The sequence below is a fragment of the Anomaloglossus baeobatrachus genome, chromosome 1, assembly GCF_048569485.1.
Source record: "Anomaloglossus baeobatrachus isolate aAnoBae1 chromosome 1, aAnoBae1.hap1, whole genome shotgun sequence".
Taxonomy (NCBI): Eukaryota; Metazoa; Chordata; class Amphibia; order Anura; family Aromobatidae; genus Anomaloglossus; species Anomaloglossus baeobatrachus.
The window spans coordinates 759,790,211-759,809,870 of record NC_134353.1 but is presented as its reverse complement, the minus strand read 5'-3'; the positions used below and the strand labels follow the sequence as shown (position 1 = coordinate 759,809,870).

The window sequence follows — 19,660 nt, the reverse complement described above, 5'->3', positions numbered from 1 at the left end:
CTTTCAGGTAAGGCCTCTATATTTCACCAAAACAATGCTAAATCTCATACTGCATCCATCACAACAGCATGGATTTACAGAAAAAGAGTTTGTGTGAACTGGCCACCTGCAGTCTGGACCTTTCACCAATAGAAAACATTTGGCCTATTATGAAAACAAACAGTTGTTGAGCAGGAAGAATCCTACATTAGATAAGAATGGGACAACACTCTTTTCCCAAAATTCCAGATATTGGTCTCCTCACGTCCCAGAAGTTTACAGACTCTTGTAAAAAAAAAGAAAAAGAGGGGATGCTAGACAATGGTAGACATGGTCCTGTCCCAACTTTTTTGAGGTGTGTTGTTGCCATTAATTTCAAAAATTTTCAAATAAATTGTAAAAATATCTGACTTTCACCTTAAGATCTGTGTTCTAAGTTCTGTTTTGTTGTGAATAAAATATGACTATGAGATATTTCCAAATCATTGTATTCTTGTTTTCTTAAGATTTTTTTTACAGTGTTTTACATTTTTTCGAATTGGGATTGTACATAATTCCATTCTATTACAAGGACACACAAACCAAATGATAAAAATGCCAATTGACCTACTACAGGCTCTGGTATGTACCAAGTGAATACATCACGTCTAAAGTAAACTGACCTGGACACTGGCAGAAAATACTTTATTCAGTTGTGGCCCTGAGCAATTTACCCATAATACCCCAGTGCCGTAGAGCGGCCATTTTAACTACTTTTGGATGAATAACTAGCACTAGCTATGATAAACTTATATGCTGCATTGAGATCTTATTAAGGTATAACATAGCATACTATACAGAACAGGCTAGAAAACTCTAATTACCGTGCAGACTGACTATGTATTGTATAATGATGCACAATAGTATAAGATGAATACCAATTTTAAGATGTTCTCAATATTTATTCCTTATCATTAGAGCACCCAGTTTCCAAATGCCACAGGAAGCACATGTGCCCTGTATCCTAGTTGGTCCTGGGACTGGAATTGCACCCTTTAGAAGTTTTTGGCAACAACGCCTCTATGACATGCAGCATAAAGGTAAGATTTTTATCAGCATCCATGCAAATGTATCATTCCCATAGATCTATGTTCACTCTGCATTGTATGGTTTACTCTTTCCATATTCATGTGTATTTTCATGGAAAATAGGTAAATAGCAACCACCCCATATGATCGCTTCACTGTACTACTATATATGTTTGCCAAACGTTTTTTCTGATAGCAGCTCTCCTGCAGTTTAGGTCAGCTGCACCTGCTTTGTAGACACACCCCTTGTGTTTAAATAGTTAGGTCTCCCAGTAAGCTTTGGGACTATACAAAGCCATTTGTATACAAGCCGCCTTGGTGAAAGGAGCTGCTGTGGATTCTCTTGAAGTCGTATCCTCTCCATTTTGGTTGTTTATCCTCTGTTTGTCTCCCCTACCCTCTTGTTGTATTAGTGCAGTGGTGGGTCTAGTGAACCTCACCCGCCTTTCACTAGCCAGGGCATCGCTAGCATTTCCTAGGGACTCAGGGTGCTGCTCAGCGATAGTTGGTGAGACTGTAAGGGACTGGCTAGGAGAGTAGGGACAACTAAAGGTGAGGATAGGAGGTGTCCATTTTCCCTCTCACTAGTCCCATGGCCCACTGTAGTTATTGTTTCCCTGATGTCCCCCTTGTCTGTGGTGTTTTTGAGGTGTGTTTTTCATTGTGCATCAGACTTCAGTTGGTCTGAAGGCGCTCACCACGCTTGTTGCATGATAGTCATGTAAACTGGGAAAGCTGCTAATGCATATGTTACCAGCAATGTGTAAAAACAGGTATTCTATAGAATACCTAGGCAATGTATACAATGCCGGAAATGGGTCGTCAAAGTATGTAATGCATCAGATGTTCATACATTTCCTAGTCATTCTATAGAATACCTAAATGACAAACAGGCGGAGTGTAGAATACTACAGGGGTGTGCTCCGTCCAAAGGTAGGTGGACAGAGCAGGCAGCAGCAAATCTGTGAAACTGGCTCAGATGCCCTTAACATTAGCAACCAATCAGATTCCACCTTTCATATTTCCAAAGAGTCTGTGAGGAATGAAAAGTGGAATCTGATTGGTTGTTAAGGGCTGAAAAGTGGAATCTGGTTGCTAAGGGCAACTGAGCCAGTTTCACACATCTGCTGCCTGTCCACCTACTACTTTTGGACGGACCACCCTGTATGCTTTCTGGAATGAAGTAATGTGCTTGCTGTGCCGTAGCAGCAGACTTCCATTTACTGTTTTGGGTGAATTGCTGTGCCGTATAATTACATCAGACTTTCCCTGAGCAGTTCTTGTCATTCTTTATTATACCTAGACATTTTATGTAATGGCTATGAAAAGTATAGAACAACGCAGATATTTCATACCTTGCCTGAAAACGACAGGGATTGTATACATTGCCTAGGTATTCTATAGAATGCCGGGTTTTCATACATTGCTTGTAACACACAGCAAACATATCCATAAGCACCTGTTTGTCAGACGACTCTTTTTGCATCTGTAGGACCACTATAGATCAGCACTCCATGCTCTCCCTGAAAAAGGTTGTCCAGTCTTGTAATAAAAATCAAATGTCACTACAAGTGAATGCAGACTTCTGAATTCTGACAGTGTTGGCAGTGGGCAGTTACGTGATAACAAGCCACATACCGACTAGATGTGCTTAATTCTCAATGCAAGTGAACTAAGTGGGGCCGAGCATTTCTAGTTGGCATGTGACCACATCTATACAACGTCACAAGACCAGACAACTTTTTTAATTTTGAATTTATAGCAAGAGTTGGGCACTGCTGCCATAGTTGGCCTGTGCCTATCCACAGTAGTGAATAAAAACAGGATTCACACCCTGATATGGCCTTAGGGTGTACAACATGCATGTAAAAATTATTATTGTACAAATGCTTGTAAAAAATGTACTCTTTTTCCATTATATACATTGAAATGATTAAAACATTACTTTCATTATGTATTATTTAAATGAATGATGTGATACACTTGACACCAAATAAATTATTAAATTGCAACTTATGGACTGAGTCCTTAAAGTGTGGATTTTCCAATATTACTATCTAATTGAGGGTAGTATCTCCAAACTCTCATAGTTATGTTGGTGGTGTATCTGTAGTGCGTACCACCTTAATTTTGCAAGGGACAACTAACATAATTGATAACATTATAGCATAACACATAAGATCCCTATCCCCTCTCTCCTCCTGGCATGTTTCGCCCCTAAACAAGCTTCATCAGGGTTACTTTAGCTTACTGCTTATGTTTAGCTGATTAAAATACATATTTTTAGGACTGAAACCCTGTCCAATGATCCTTGTGTTTGGATGTCGGGAATCAAAGATTGATCATATCTACAAAGAAGAGGCAATGCTTGCAAAGAACAAAGGAGTTTTTAAAGAACTGTTTACAGCATATTCCCGAGAACCGAATAAACCAAAGGTATTTAAATGTGGGATTTCCTAGTTTTGTACTAAAATATTGTAAATAATATAGTTCCTTTAGAATAGAACTGAGGAAAGTGTGGCCTGGAGGCACATCCAGCCCTCTGACTGTTCAAGTCTGGCCAGTGGACCGACACAGCTGAAGGGTTGAAAATAGTGGCCTGTGCACCATACCATAGCCTCCGCCACTGCTGCCTGCCACCTGATGTCACCGCTATCTGCATCCTCAGGATTCAGATAACGGTGAATACATTTGTGAAGGGTGCTGCCGCCTCCTTCTTCCCGCAATCAGCGTGTAAGACAGTAGACGCTATGATGTCACATCAGCACGTCATACTGTGTGAGTTCTATGCTGGGCTCATAATATATATATATATATATATATATATATATATATATATATTAATATATATATATATATATATATATATATATATGAGTTTAAAGGGGGCGATGTGGGGCTCATAATGCATATAGGAGGCTATGTGGAGCTCATAATGTATATAGAAGGCTATGTAAGGGGTTATATTCTATATAGGGGCTGTATGTGGCTCTTAAAGTATATTGGAGTAGGAGGCTATGTGGTGCTTATAATGTAAATAGGAGGCTATGAGGGTTCAAGCTATATTTAGGAGCCTGTGTGGGGGCTGATACTGTATACAGAGAGGCTATGTGGGGGTTCATACTCTATATAGAGGAGCTATGTGGGGGCTCAATATATATAGAGAGGCTATGTGAGGGGTCACTGTATATATAGGTGCTAACGGGGAGGCTCCTACTTTATATAGGGAGCGATGTGAGGGCTCACACTATACATAGAGAGGCTATGCTGGGGCTCATATTATATACAAGGAGATATGTGGGGGTTCATATGGAATATAAGTTAGCTATGTGGGGGGCTCATAATGTATATAGGGAGTTATGTGGAAGCTCATACTTTATGGAGGGGGCTGTTTGGTGGCTCAAATTGTAAAAAAAGGGGGCTGTGTTAGGGCTGATATAGTATATATGGGGATGTCAGCATACACAATTCTGCTCAATATGAAGTAATATAATTAATATATCTATAAAGTAATTATTGTAAGGAATGTTAATATTAATATTGATCAGAATTCATTTCAGCTTACTGGTTCGGCCCTCCACACCAGTCATAGTCTCTCCTGCGGTTCTTCAGAAAAATTAATTGCCCACCCCTGATTTAGAATATATTTGAAATATGTGATCACTAAAAATGTTCTTGGTGGCAAAAAAATAGAGTATTTTTCTACAAAATGTCCATTTACATATCTATTTATGATATTTGTATAGACAACATAGTTTACATTATACATGGATGAGTGGCATTAGATAGGTGCTGCTCAATCTTCTTGCAGCAGATTTTGTCCGCAGTTATGATGTTTCCATTATGACTGACATGAAAAACTCCCTCCCACTACTTTTTTTAAATGCACTTCTTTAGCAGTATGTGAACAGTCATAAAAGAAAAGAGGAATATGCTTTGAGGGACAAATTACACTGTAATAACTGAACATCACATTACAGATGTGACATTTAATGCTTTAAAGTGGTTGTTCCACGAACAAAGTTCATTTTCATTACTAGATCTTGGAATATTAATTAGATGGGTTTAAAAAAAGTTCCTGTACTGACATAATCTTATGTGTCCCTGCTGTGTACTGTGTAATGGCTGTGTCTAACCGTACAGGGACATGGTCTGATCATACTACAGCTCCAGGGTCGGGAAGGAAGTAAAAACGTGTACAGATATAACAGCACAAGATCGCAAAATATTCTTTCTATGAGGTCAAATATTTTTTAAAAAATAGGTAGGGAAATGTTTTACTTCACAAAAAGAATCAGCTATGGTCCCATGCTGTGAGATCTGTACTTTCTCTTTGCGTCCTCTCCTGCCGAGGAGCTGTGGTATGATCACACCATTTTCCTGTCACACACAGCTATTACACAGTACATACCAGGGGCACATATAGAAGTACAGGGTGGGCCATAAGTATGGATACACCCTGATAAAATGGAAGTGGTTGCTGATATCACCTTACCATTTGTGGCATATTAGTACATGTGGGGGCAAAACATTTGAAGTTGGGTGATGCCCATGGAGGCCATCTGCAAAGCTGCCATTTTGAATTCAACTTTAATTTTTTTAATGGGAAAGGGGGTCATGTGACACATCAAACACAAAGAGAATTGCACAAGAAAAACAATGGTGTGCTTATTTTTAATGTAGATTTATTCATTATCGAGTTATTGACACATTTGTGACATGGAACAACGACAGTAACCCAATAAATACCGTAGAAGAAATGCTACCACAGGCCTCTTGTATCTATTGTTTCAGGTGCCCCACATCCTGGATCCTGGATCTGCGGTATTGCTCTTGGTGTATCAGGACTCAGGAGTGGGAGAAGAGAATCGTGTTGACAATTCAACACGATGGGCAGCACTTTGAGCACATGCTTTAGTCATTTACTGTCGTTGTTCCATGTCACAAACGTATCAGTAACTCGATAATGAATAAAGCTACGTTAAAATGAGCACACCATTGTTTTTCTTGTGCAATTCTCTATATTTTTGATGTGTCATATGACCCCCTTCCCATTGAAAAAATTAAAGTTGAATTCAAAATGGCGGCTTTGTAGATGGCCTCCATGGGCGTCACCCAACCTCAAATGTTTTGCCCCTCCCATGTACTAATATGCCACAAACGGTAAGGTGATATCAGCAACCACTTCCATTTTTTCAGGGTGTATCCATACTTATGGCCCACCCTGTACATCTGTAATGTGTTCAATGCAATTTTTGAGCCAAATCTATAAATGGATTCATCTGAAAGGGAACACATCATTGCTTAATTTATATTCCCCATTTATTTTGACTTCACAATTAGTTTTAGCTAAAAATAAGCACGAAAAACTGCATATTCCAGCCTTAACGCGACTAGAGATGTGCGAAATGTATATCAGGGTTCGGATTATGGTATTTGAATACCTAGTACTATTCTAAGGAAAAAAAAAATTTTGTTCCAGCTCACCTGATCCAAGAGACCACTAGTTTGGAACCGTGCAAGGAAAAATAAACCAGACCAGGTCTGTTATCTTTTGTGACCCATATGGACTAATTTTTAATGTTTACACATTAATAAGGAGAGATTTTTATCTATATATTTTTTGGACCAAGTTGCTGAATTCACTACTCTGTATTTCCTAGTACTCTTCTAGTATTCGTCACAAAAAACGAATCTAAGTCAAGTCAATGTAGAATCCGAGTATTTTTCTTGAAGATTTTCCAGAATAATGCTCAGGTTCCTCATTAATTTGCATTAGGTTCGTTATTCATGACAAATACTGGAATAGTACTAGGTATTCAGTACAAACAATCCGAACCCGAATATTTCACTATTTGCAACACTCTACTGAAAACCTGACGTATATGATCAAAAAAGCACTTTAGTCAGAATTTCATTGAGGTATACCTACCTAATATATTTTAAAAAGCAAAACATTTAAGTATGGCTTTAAACATGTCTTTTTTATACTTTATTTAAGAAATATGTGCAAGATGTATTGCGTGAACAGCTCTCGGACGTGACCTTCAAAGCCCTGAAGGATCAGGGAGGCCACGTATATGTGTGCGGTGACGTCACTATGGCTGGAGATGTTCTTAAAAGTCTTCAACAGATTGTAAAACAACGTGGAAATATGAGTGCTGAAGAGGCAGGAGCCTTCGTCAGTAAACTGAGGGTGAGTGATCGATAACTACCAACTTTGTATACAGCTCCACTTCAGGGTGATCCAATCTGCTGGTATAGGGTTTGTATTATAATTGCCCTTCTTGGTTCACTAATTTCACGGTTCTTTCTTCCTACTTCCGTGCTTTGCAATATTTGAATATAATGTTATATAGAAAGAGATTATACTATAAAATTAGGTAGTTGCATAGATAAGATACGTAAATTTATGTAAGTTTTATGTAAATGCTGTTTAATATTAACTGGAATTTTCTTGTGTGTTTTTGTCAGCCACCATGACACAAATTGCCAGTGGTTCTCAATAGGTTAATAATGTTTATGCATTTTTTTTTATAAATATATATATATATATATATATATATATATACATACAAGCATATTACAATGATCAAATAAAGCGTTAAGGAGTAGAAATGGTAACGTTGGTAAAAGGAGATCAAATATCAGTTGCAGATAGACAGTATTTCCAAATAACATTGCACAATACATTGTAGAACAGTATGACTTGTGACCAGCAGAAGGCAGTGTTGTATAAGTTGTGATTCTTACACATGCATCCAATAATAATGCAGACTTTTTTGTACGTTTTATTGCAAAAGAATTCAACATATAGAAGTAGTACAAGAGAACATAAGTCTGAGTCTGGTAAAACCTTCTTAGTGACACCAGATTTGTCATAATATTATTGTCATTTGTTTTTAGGATGATAACAGATATCATGAAGACATCTTTGGAGTGACTCTACGGACATATGAGGTCACAAATCGTCTGAGATCTGAATCAATTGCATTTATTGAAGAAAGCAAAAAGGACTCAGATGAGTGAGTAGCGAGCTAGGTTTGTAGAAATTTGTGACATTTTTTCAATTTATAGTTGCAACTAAGTTATTGATAAAACCAAAAAACTGTGGCAGCATGCTTGTTAGTATAGGTGCAATGTATAGGTGCACATTCACACAGTGGCCTTTAACAGACAGAACCTAGAATAAACACAATAAATACCATACAATCAGTAAATAGTGATGGGTGAATAGTAACTATTCATGTTTGGATAATGCTTACCGAATACTATTCCTTGTGCAAAAAAAGGGAAAAGTCCGGCATCACGTCCCACTTAAAAATAAAATTCACTCTTATTTCTTCATTTAATAGGATGGCAAATGGTAAAACCATGGACACCCTCAGGGGGTTCTTACTCATAGAAACATATCCATACAAATGATTAAAAGCTATATATACCCTCCCACCAGGAAAAGCTCAATGACCATGATATCCGGCTAATAGATCTAAATAAATGCATAACTAAAAATTCAGAGTTCAATAGAAGCAGAGTGTAAATACAATATATGTATTACAAACCAGACAAGAAGAATAATAACATTAGAACAATGAGACCATATTATCACATGGTTTTTTTGGTATAGGGAGAATGGTAAAAGAGTACTATTCCAGTACTTTGGGATTTATTACAAATAATCCGAATACAAATAGTTAGTATTCGCCCATCACTATAAAGTAAACAATTAGCAGTAATACATGTAAATAACAGTGGGTACTTAGTTGACATTATGTTGATCGCATAAAAGTAAAAGTCACCGTGACAAGGTGTACCCAATCAAGATGGTCCCCAGCTCTTTTAATTCATCTCGCTATTTACCAGGAGGCCTCAAAATAGACAGGGGCAGAAGAAGACCTAAACAAGGGTGTTTTACATCTGTCTGTGTAAAGCTAAATAGACAAAATGCACAGCCCAAAAGGGAGTGATTCCTCCCCCAAATGTACTAAGTATAAAAACTAAAGCAAAACCGAAAACCATCTGTGACAGGCCGGGCCACTCAGACGTCTTTCCGCTCGGTTGCGACCCTGTCAATCTGTGACCAAACCTCATTTTGCAGCCCCATCCTGGCATCTCTAATACGTTGGAACCATGCAATACGACCAAGTCACTTCTGCCAACACGTGACATTCTACAATGCAGCACTGACACCTCCTGTTCCCGCGGGCATGGGGAGGCATGGGAAAGGGAACCGAGTAGGCCGGACAACCAACGGTGCGTCGCCCAGCTTTACCACAACCCCGACAAGCCAACAGGAACTTTCCCCTAGCACCAGTGGAACAGAATTAGTTTGGTAGTCTGTCGCCAATTCCTCATTAGATATATGCCTGGTCTGTTAGCAGGACAATATCGGCCCAGAAACAAGCCTGGGTAGCATGTAAAACTAAGCCGAGCTCACAGACATGGAATTTGGGAATCAAGATAAAAGAAACAGCTCAAAATTAAATTTTATAATGAATCGCCTTAATGGCACACTAGATAATACACTGTATACAAGATGAGATTTACAGAATATATATGTCAGAACTACATTTACAGATAAGATGTGCCTACAAACAGATGGATCAGATATTTTGTTCCTTTGTAATTAAGCCTGGTGCTGGCTTTCACAGGTGGTCGCTGTGGAGCCACAAGTTTCTTGGGACTTCTCACATGTCTATCGCACATGACCACCTAGAGAAGAACACCCACGAGATGTTCACTCTGAGGTTATGAATTCCTGCGTATTCCATGTCCCCTCCCACCTGGTGACCTAAGTCTGGGCTGGCCTTTTACTATCCAGGGAAATATAGATTTTCACTTTTCCTCATATCAGCCCCTGATAGTCTCACACGGAAGATATGACCATTAAAATTATTTGATCTATCCATAGATAGGAAACTCGGGGTGCCTATGGTCTTCTTACACTTAGTTATTAATTATTGGTTGCTACGCACATCTCACAGTTTAGCAGAAAAGTGTGTGACGTGCGTCTTGCTGTCAGGAATCTGAAAATATGCCTATCTTATTTGTGGAAGTGACAAACTCCCCAATATTGTAACTCTTTTAATGGCTCCATCCAGCCTGGACTTATCCTTTAAAGATTTGCTGAATCATGCAGTTCCCCGCCCCTGTTGTGAATGTCATCCGAGTTGGTGCTGGTGTGGAGCTCCCTCTGGTGGCCAGGAATGGTAATGAAGCTGAGTTTGAATCTGTGATTCAACAGGTGAATTAATTAATTGGGAATCCAAGAAATCCTATTGCAGATTGCTTTGTCTATTTAGGAGAGCATTTTCTACTTGGCGGCCGCCAGTGATAATGTTTCCTGCCTGCTTCTGAAGATGGCTGGGAGTTTTCCCTTCTATTTTATCCGTTTATTCGGTGCCCAAATCTACTCCAGATAAGTTTACTGTTTTTGTGCTTAATTGCTGGGTTTGCACTTAAGAGTGTTTCTGCTTATTCCATTTGGTTCTGAACCTGGTTTCTTGTATGTGAGGATCTGTCTTTATGCTTTTGTGAGCAGAGCAATTCCTCCAGCAAGAAAGGGAGCTTGCTCCCTGTTCATGTTTGTAGTATTTGCACTTTAAAATATTATTTGTTCTGTGATTTTTTTTCTTCCCATTATATCTGCAGTTCTACATAAAGTCTCTGGCACAAGAGCACTTGATATAGTGGGGGAGAGACCCAGTGGTCTCAGATCTTTTTTCCTACAAGGAGTTTGGTATTTTTTGCTGGCCGCAATCAGTTATCGGTCCTGTCCTGTTCTATCTAGTAAGTCGGGCCTCACCTTTGCTGATCTATATTTTCTATCTGTGTATTGTGTATTCTTATATCACCGTTGTTTACATGTTGAGGGCTTGCTATTCCTTTGAAGACTACTCCGAGGCAAGTTAGGATTCCTCATTTCTATCTTTGAGGTGTAGCTAGTTTCTCCGGCAGTGACGATGTGTCTAGGTGTGTTAGGAACATGCCACTGCTACTTCTAGTGTTGTCCGATATATAGGGGATTGCGGTCAACTTAGTTTCCAACTACTCTTGTGGTTTTGTTTTTTCCTGATTAATGGGATTTTTCGTGATTGTCCACGGTTACCAGATCATAACACGCCCCTCTACCTGCTTGTTAGCAGGGGGCTTGCGCCTACTCAGGAACTGTCCTAATTGGATTTGTTACCTCCACCATTTGGCTCTGGGGCAGAGCAGGATGATTTCTTTGGGCTGCTGGGCAAGTGGTTGGTTGGATGTGCAGTGACATCTGACTGACCTTTGTCATATTCCCATAATATTTCTCAGCATAATCCTCACACCTTCCCCCTTTAGAGGGCGCTAGGGGTAGCACATTCCTATGGTTCCCCGTGTGCCCATCCGTAATCTCCCCTGGATCCCACAGGAACCTCTCTCTTTCAGATTCAGAAACATTCACCTCTGTGGGGTCACCCAGCACCTCAAGACTGATACCTACTGGTAGAGCAGTCTGCAACCCCTGACACGAGGTAGCCAGATGAAGCATTAAGGCCCCACCTCCAGAGGGACCTTCTAGGCCCTGTTCTGGTTCAGCACCGGGTTCTGTTATTCCTCTGGTGTATGAGGGCACGGAAGGCAGTGCGTTGCCTGCACTCCATGCACTCAGGCTGCGAGTGACAACAGCTACGCAAGCCGTCTCTCCAGGGAATAACGACACCATCTCATCATCCTGTCTGGCTGGGGACAACACTTTCCTGTCATACTGACAGGCTGGGGATACAACTTTTCCACCACCCTGACAAGCTGTGGGCAACAGATGTCCCTCAATTTGGCAGGTTGTGGTAAATGCTTCCTATTCTGACAGGTGATGGGTACTGCTGTCTCATCCTCCTGACAGACAGAGGGTTCAACTTTGCCCTACGGACAAGCTATGGGTACGACTTTCCCATTACCCAGACCGGCTATGGGAAATACATTCCCACCACTTTGGCAGGTTATGGGAACCGCTTTCCCATACCCCTGTCAACTGGTGGGTACACCCTTCCCATCATCTGGACAGGTTATGGGTGCAACTTTCCCATCACCCTGACCATCTGCAGGAGGCCGTTCCTCACTCCCTTGACAAGTGATGGGGACCATTTTCCCATCACCCACACAACAGGGCCGGCGTCCGCACCCGGCGCACCTGGGTAAGTTCGGGGCCCTGGACCGCCAAGGGGGCCCACTCGCAGATGGCAGGGTGGCGTACCTCCAATGGCAGCAGGCCACGTGGCGCTTTGGAGTCTGTGAGTCAGGGGGGTCTGGTGCCAGCGCTGCACTGGCCCCACCCCATTCTGCAGCCCAACGCTGAAGATCGCACAATCAATTGTATCAGCATCGCAGATGGCGATACAATTGAGAGCAATGATGATAGAGGCAGCAGCGTGCTGTCTCTCTCATCATTCTCCTGCTGTGTCTGTCTACGCTCTGCCTCTGACAGTTCAGTTCAGTGGAGCGCGATGATATCATTATTGTGCACGCCTGTGTCCTGATCTGTCAGAGCGGCAGAACAGTGGCCACACTGAGGAAACCAGAGAAGACAGGGGAATGAGGAGACGTGAGTATGTATATCATGATGGTCAGATGACTATGGGGCTGCATAATGCTGCTACTTGGGAGCTGCATAATGCTGCTACATGAGGGCTGCATAATGCTGCTATGTGAGGGCTCCATAATGCTGCTATATGCGGGCTGCACAATGCTGCTACATAGGGGCTGCATAATGTTGCTACATGAGGCTACAATATAATATATATAATAATGCACTATATGGAGGAATATGAGACTGCATTATATTATGTGGAGCAATCTAGGGTGCATTATCTTATATGGAGGAATATTTGGTGCATTATCCTATATGGAGGACTATGGGTGCTGCATAACACTATATGGAGGAATATGTGGGTGCATTATATGAAGTAATATGAGGCTGCATTAAATTATATGGAGCAATATGGGTGCATTATATTACATGGAGGAATGTGGGGGCTGCATACTACTATACTCCCCAGAGCTGTAGGTCCCCTCCACCCCAGTACAGTATATCACCCAAAGTCTCTTCCACACCAGTGCTGTATACCCCTCAGAGCTATATCCCCCCCTCTGGAGCTGTATGCCTCTCCATTTCTGTATAGCGCCCTCCCCAGTAATGTGTATGTCCCCAGCCCCTCCTGTAATGTATATACAGCAGTGTCATTTGTGCTCTGTATGCGGCCATGTCTGTTAGTGATGGCCACCATGGTCACCAATCAGCGCAGCACAGTCACATGCCCAGGAGGAGCTGGACTGGAGACAAGTGGGGAAGGTGGGGGAGGCTGCTGTCATATTAAAAATGTCTGTGTGTGTATGTATTATGTGTGTGTATGTATGTCAGTGTATATGACTATGTATGGATTTGTCCCTTTATATGTGTTTTTCTGAATTTCTCTTTAAATATGTATATGCATGTAATGTATTCCTGTATGTGTACGTATCTGTATGTGCATGTCTGCTTGTGCATGGGGCCCACTGAGACTCTTTCATTCGGGGCCCACAAAAACCTGGAGCCGGCCCAGATGACAACCAGTGAGTACACCCTTCCCATCATCCAGACAGGTTATGGTTACTTTCCCACCACCTTGACAGGTTATGGGAAAGCGGTCCCCATAACATGCCATGGTGGTGGAAAAGTATTATAAATTGAGGTTGTGGGTTGTATTAATCACCTAGGCTGGTTAATGATGGTATTATTTTATTTTTCCATCCATAGTCTTGCAGCAGCACCAGGTAGCTAGCCAAAATGAAATGCCAGTATGGAATGCAGTACCCCAAGCTAATTGCATTGGTGGAGGAATTTTTCTGAGGCTGAGCCCCTCGCATGGGACTGCATGTGAGACCTCCTGTGGTGACAGCTCCACTGAGTCTACAGTCAATGTACACATAACTAGTGGCTAGGAGAACAATGGCTTAATTGAGATCCCTGTGACACTTAAGGTACCGTCACACATAACGAGATCGCTAGCGAGATCGCTGCTGAGTCACGGTTTCCGGGATGCAGTAGCGATCCCGTTAGCAATCTCGTTATGTGTGACATCTACCAGCGATCAGGCCCCTGCTGTGAGATCTCTAGTCGTTGCAGAATGGTCCAGGCTATTTTCTTCAAAGGCGATGTCCTGCTGGGCAGGACACATCGCTGTGTTTGACACTGTGTGACAGGGTCACAGTGACTGCTAAGATCGTTATACAGGTTGCTACTGCGACCTGTATTGTTCCTGCATCGCTGGTAAGATCTGACTGTGTGACATCTCACCAGCGACCTCCCAGCGACTTACCTGCGATCCCTATCAGGTCACATCGTTTTCGGGATCGCTGGTAAGTCGTTGTGTGTGACTGGGCCTTTAGGTCTAAAGGCCCAGTCACACTAAACAATTTACCAGCGATCCCAACAACGATACAACCTGATAGGGATCGCTGCTAAGTTGCTAGGAGGTCGCTGGTGAGATGTCACACTAAGTGACGCTCCAGTGATCCCACCAACAGCCTGACCTGGCAGGGATCGCTGGAGCGTCGCTACACCGGTTGCTGGTGAGCTGTCACATAGGCAGATCTCACCAACAACAAGTGACCAGGCCCCAGCCAGCAGCGCCGCGTGGAAGCATGCTGCGCTTGGTAACTAAGGTAAATATCGGGTAACCAACCCAATATTTACCTTGGTTACCAGCGCACACCGCTTAGAACTGGCTCCCTGCACACCTAGCCACAGTACACATCGGGTTAATTACCCGATGTGTACTCTGCTACGTGTGCAGGCAGCAGGAGCCGGCTTCTGCGGACGCTGGTAACCACGGTAAACATCGGGTAACCAAGAAGCCCTTACCTTGGTTACCCGATATTTACTTTCGTTACCAGTGTCCGCCACTTTCAGCTGTCAGTGCCGGCTCCTGTTCTCTTCACTCCTTGCCACAGTACACATCGGGTTAATTACCAGATGTGTACTGTGGCTACGTGTGCAGAGAGCAGGGAGCCGGCACTGACAGCTGAGAGCGGCGGACGCTGGTAACGAAGGTAAACATCGGGTAACCAAGGTAAGGGCTTCTTGGTTACCCTATGTTTACCGTGGTTACCAGCGTCCGCAGAAGCCAGCTCCTGCTGCCTGCACATTTAGTTGTTGCTCTGTCGCTGTCACACACAGCGATGTGTGCTTCACAGCGGGAGAGCAACAACTAAAAAATGGCCCAGGACATTCAGCAACAACCAGCGACCTCACAGCAGGGGCCAGGTTGTTGCTGGATGTCACACACAGCGACATCACTAGCAACATCGCTGCTACGTCACAAAAGTTGTTCCATAGCAGCGATGTTGCTAGCGATGTTGCTAAGTGTGATGTGGCCTTAAGCCACATGGCATGAAAATCGGACCAAGTGGAATGCGATAAAACATCACATTCCACTTGGACCAATATTAACCTATGTCCCAGCACCCATGAGAGATTATTTTCTCGGCCCCAATCGGACCGAGAAAACAATTGCAGCATGCTGTGACTGTAATGCGAGACTCTTTCTCTCGCACCCATTCAAGTCTATGGGACGAGAGAAAGATCGCACTGCACTCGCGGTACACCGGTGTACCGCGCGTTCAGTGCGAGAATGTCAGTAGCCAGCTACGGAGGAGAGAGGGAGATAAATCCCTCCCTCTCCTCTGCAGTGCTGGCCCGCCCCTCCTCAGTGCCGGCCCGTCCCCCGCAGCTGAGGTCCAATCACATGCCAGTGTGAGCCGAGTGTCATGCGAGGATCGCACTAGTGTTAGAAGAGTAATGGAATGATTGCTATACTCTAATTTCCAATCATGTGGCTGGCTTTCTGTGTACCTTAAACTGACAAGCAAAGATATATCTAATAAAACAATGAAAACAACAATTAGATCAACGTAACTAGTGTTTCATGCTGGCCAAAGTGTGCATACCCTAGAGCCTTGGACTGCACTCTATGTCCATTGGTATAATAGTTTTTAGTCTGCAGTCAGCTCCTCACACTTCTCCCCCACTTTTTCAGCACAAGAAGCCCTAAGCTCCAGTTGATGAGGTTGACTATCCCCTTTCTGGTGACAATTACTGGGGTTAGGAGCTTCCTCAGTTTGTCTCGATAGGCCACCAACATTGCTGTAGTTTCTCCTGAGAAACAGTACAGTTGAATAGTTGGATGCCAGACTCTGTTGTAACAATCGCCTATTCTCCCCCAGCAGGTCAATGGATTGTGGTCCGTTACTACAGTGATTACCTTCCAATACATATAGGGTAACAGTTTCTTCAGTGCCCAGACAATGGCCAGGCATTCCTTTTTTATGTTGGTGTACACTTTCTCTCAGTCTACCAGTTTCCATGAAAGATACGCCACTGGGTGTTCCTGTCCTGTGCCATCTACGTAACTAAGAACAATGCCCAACCCACGTTCTGATGCATCAGTTTGCACCAGACATCTCTTAGTATAATTGGCCATAGCTAGCACAGGGGCCCCAGCCAGGGCTTATTTGAGCTGTACAAAAGGCTGTCATTATAGGTTGGTCCATTCTATCTGCCAAAAAAACTCACTAAAGGACATAATTCAGAAAATATTATACAAAAATAACTCAACAGAAATAAAACCACCAGCCAAAAAAAAATGGTCAAAGGATGGCAAAAACACACGTAGGATGCAGACGGCCCCCCATTATAAAGGTTGGAGTTACACAGGTGTAGAATACCAGTAGAACAACCACCCACAGCCTAATATGTCAGGAGGGGGCGGTTGCTAGCATTAAACTACACACTAATGGGATTTTAACATAGGGTGCCAGTCACACAGGTACGCGCAATGCACAGTGTCTAGGCCACAGTCTATTGATAACGCCCTTCTATTAGATCAGGCAAGCTGCCCAGCACCAAATGAGTGCACCGACACAAAGGACAGAAATCTCAAGGGGCCGGCTGCATCCTGCGCGTGCTTTTGCCATCTTTAGACCATTTTTTTTTTGGCTGGTGGTTTTATTTCTGGTGAGGTTTTTTGTCCATTCTATCTTCCATCGGAATGTTTATGTTGTCAGATCAGTCAGAGGCTTGGCTTTGATACTGTACCCCAGGACAAATTTCCGGTAATACTCTGTTGAACCCAAAAATGCTTGCTTCTGGTTGCGGGGCTGGGGTCACAGAGTTATTGGTTTCACTTTGGCTTGGTCAGGCTTAATCCTACCACCCCCAACTCAGTGTCCTATCTATGGACCTCAGCCATCCCCATTTGGCACTTGTCCGCCTGAATGGTTAGCTAGCTTGCTGACTGTGATGGAATATCTCCCCTACATGCTGCAGGTGTTTCTCTCAAGTCTGGCAATATTATCCAGATAAGCCTGGGAGAACTTCTGACAGCCTGTGTGAAGCCCCGCTGGTGTTGTGTTGGTGCTGGTGCATTACCTTCAGGGACTCCACGTGGATGGAACAGTCTGGTCACAAGTAAGATGTCTTCTTAGGATTGTCGTGACGCCACTCTCGGTATTGCGGTCAGGGTAACCGCCACTGCAGACTAAGGGATGCCTGGGGCTGATGGTGGGTGCAGTCAGTTGTAGTGGCCTCCCGAGAGTGAGGCATGCCCCAGGGCCCTGTGTAAGTGTGTGGCACCACAAGTCGCAGAATGACTCACACGCACAAGCAGAATGTCTTTCAGGGGTTTTACTCACAGTAGGTGGCAGGGTGATTAACCCGGGCGTAGCAGGGATGAACCAGGCTGGAACCAGGCGTCCTTCAGGCTGACTTGTGAGGGTGGCTACTGATTCGCCTTTCTCCAGCCCTTCTGTTGTTTGTGATGACCCCGACTTGCAGTCCCTTCGGGGGTCACCCAGGGAAGTTGCTGCTCCCCTCGTTTCGGCCCGTTTGCTTGTAGCCTGGACCAGGTCATTCTGGCTGCTTGCCTCCTGTGAACTATGGGCCCTCTCTTCGCTACGTGGCTGCGGACTCTGTGGTGGTATGGTGTGGGCTTTAAGGGCCCCACACCGCCAGGTTTGGCTGCACTGGGACCTGATACCCTTGCTGGCCTGGTACCTCCCTGGCAGTCCCCTTACTCTGCTACCCCTTTGCTCTCTCTAGCCTTGGGTGGATTTCAGGCAGCACTACCAGGAGACCGATCTCCCCCGTCAGTAGTCATTGCGCGTACACTGTCAGCTTGTGTCAGACTCCAGGGTCTGCTGCATGCGTCTGCTCTCCCTGAGCTGCACTCACTAACTGGCTCACTGTTCCTCCTCTTCTGTTCTTGCCTACGCAACCTAGCAACCAGGCTCTCTACCACACCCCTTGAGTGGACATGGAGGCAACGCCCCCTCCTGGAAACTCTCAGGAGTCCTCCCAAAGGTACATGCGTGAGACCTGATTACTATGCGCCTGTGTAGTCACACCTCGGTCAGCCTTCTGGATTACCTGTATTGCACTGCCCCCAGCATGGGTGCAGTACTCAGTGGTGCCTGACCAGGTCAGGGGCGCCACACCTGCAAGCATGATATACACCATTTGCTGAAAGGTGACTGCCACATTCTTTATGCCAAATAGCATGACCGTAAATAGGAACATACCAAAGGGAGTGAGAAAGGCTGAATGCTCCTGGGAACCAGGTATCAAAGGGATCTGCCAGTAGCCTTTACTGACTAGGGTCTAGGGTCTATGCGAGGCATGGGGTATACATTGGTGATGGTTATCTCGTTCAGCCTCCAGTAGTCCATACAGAACCTTGCGCTCTGGTCCTTTTTCGGGACAGAAACTGCTCTGGTCGCCCATCGACTGCACAAGTGGACCACCACTCCCAGCTCTAAGATTTCATCTACTTCCTTCCGATTCATCTGCAGAACCTCGGGTGTAACTCAGTACAGCAGCAGAATTTCCTTTGTTGTCCTGGTGTCCACCCGATTTTCAATCAGGGTGGTTTACCAAGCTGGTTAGAGAAGAGCCCAAAATACTGATCTAATAACCCCCATAGTCGATTGGATTGGACTGGCGTGAGGTGATCCCATAAGGTGACTTGGTCCACTCCTCTCTTTTCTTTTGTGTGCTATAACAAGTCCAGGAGGTGATCAGATTCTGAGGCGTCTGGAGGGGGACAGTGTGTCGCCCGGGGACCAGGGGGTACTCAGATCCGGGCCACAGGGTCACTTCTGTGGGTATCACGGTAGCGTGACCCGGTCTGTGATCCCAGGCTCCACAGTAAAAGGGGATTTGGTAAGGGAGATTTATATTGTCCGTGACGCCACCCACAGTTGTGGTGATTGTGGACACCACCGCTGCTCTGGACGGGGATCCCGGGAGTGATGATATGGAGCAGCTAGATATTATTTCGCCCCTCCGTGGGTAGGGGGTTGGTTGTCCCGGGGCCCGGTGATGGGGTAAGCAGGGAGCAGGGCGCAGTGCTGCTGTGCGGTGCCCAAGGGCACGGGCGTACTCACAAGTAATTCACACGGAGTCACTGGTAAACTAGGAATTGCCGGTGTCCGCAGCCTTTGGTACGGGGGTGTTAGTGTCCCACACACGGTGCAGCAGCTCCTGTTCTTTCCCTGCAGCCAGGTGCCTTTCTCTCCACTCTCTTCCTCTTTCTCCTCAGCCGGGAACG

At 44.1% G+C, this 19,660-nt stretch overlaps 1 protein-coding gene across 6 annotated transcripts in view; it reads left to right on the top strand.

The window, feature by feature from the left end:
* NOS1 (nitric oxide synthase 1) overlaps positions 1-19,660 on the top strand; it is a 672,503-nt gene that overhangs the window by 644,612 nt on the left and 8,231 nt on the right. For 5 of the 6 annotated variants that reach the window (XM_075324076.1, XM_075324084.1, XM_075324068.1 and 2 more), the window contains exons 25-28: positions 937-1,058; positions 3,334-3,482; positions 7,048-7,242; positions 7,953-8,071. In XM_075324076.1, the coding sequence (XP_075180191.1) occupies positions 937-1,058; positions 3,334-3,482; positions 7,048-7,242; positions 7,953-8,071 (585 nt within the window). Of the gene's footprint in view, positions 1-936; positions 1,059-3,333; positions 3,483-7,047; positions 7,243-7,952; positions 8,088-19,660 lie in introns of all 6 variants that reach the window. The other variant, XM_075324094.1, reaches the window with a different exon arrangement.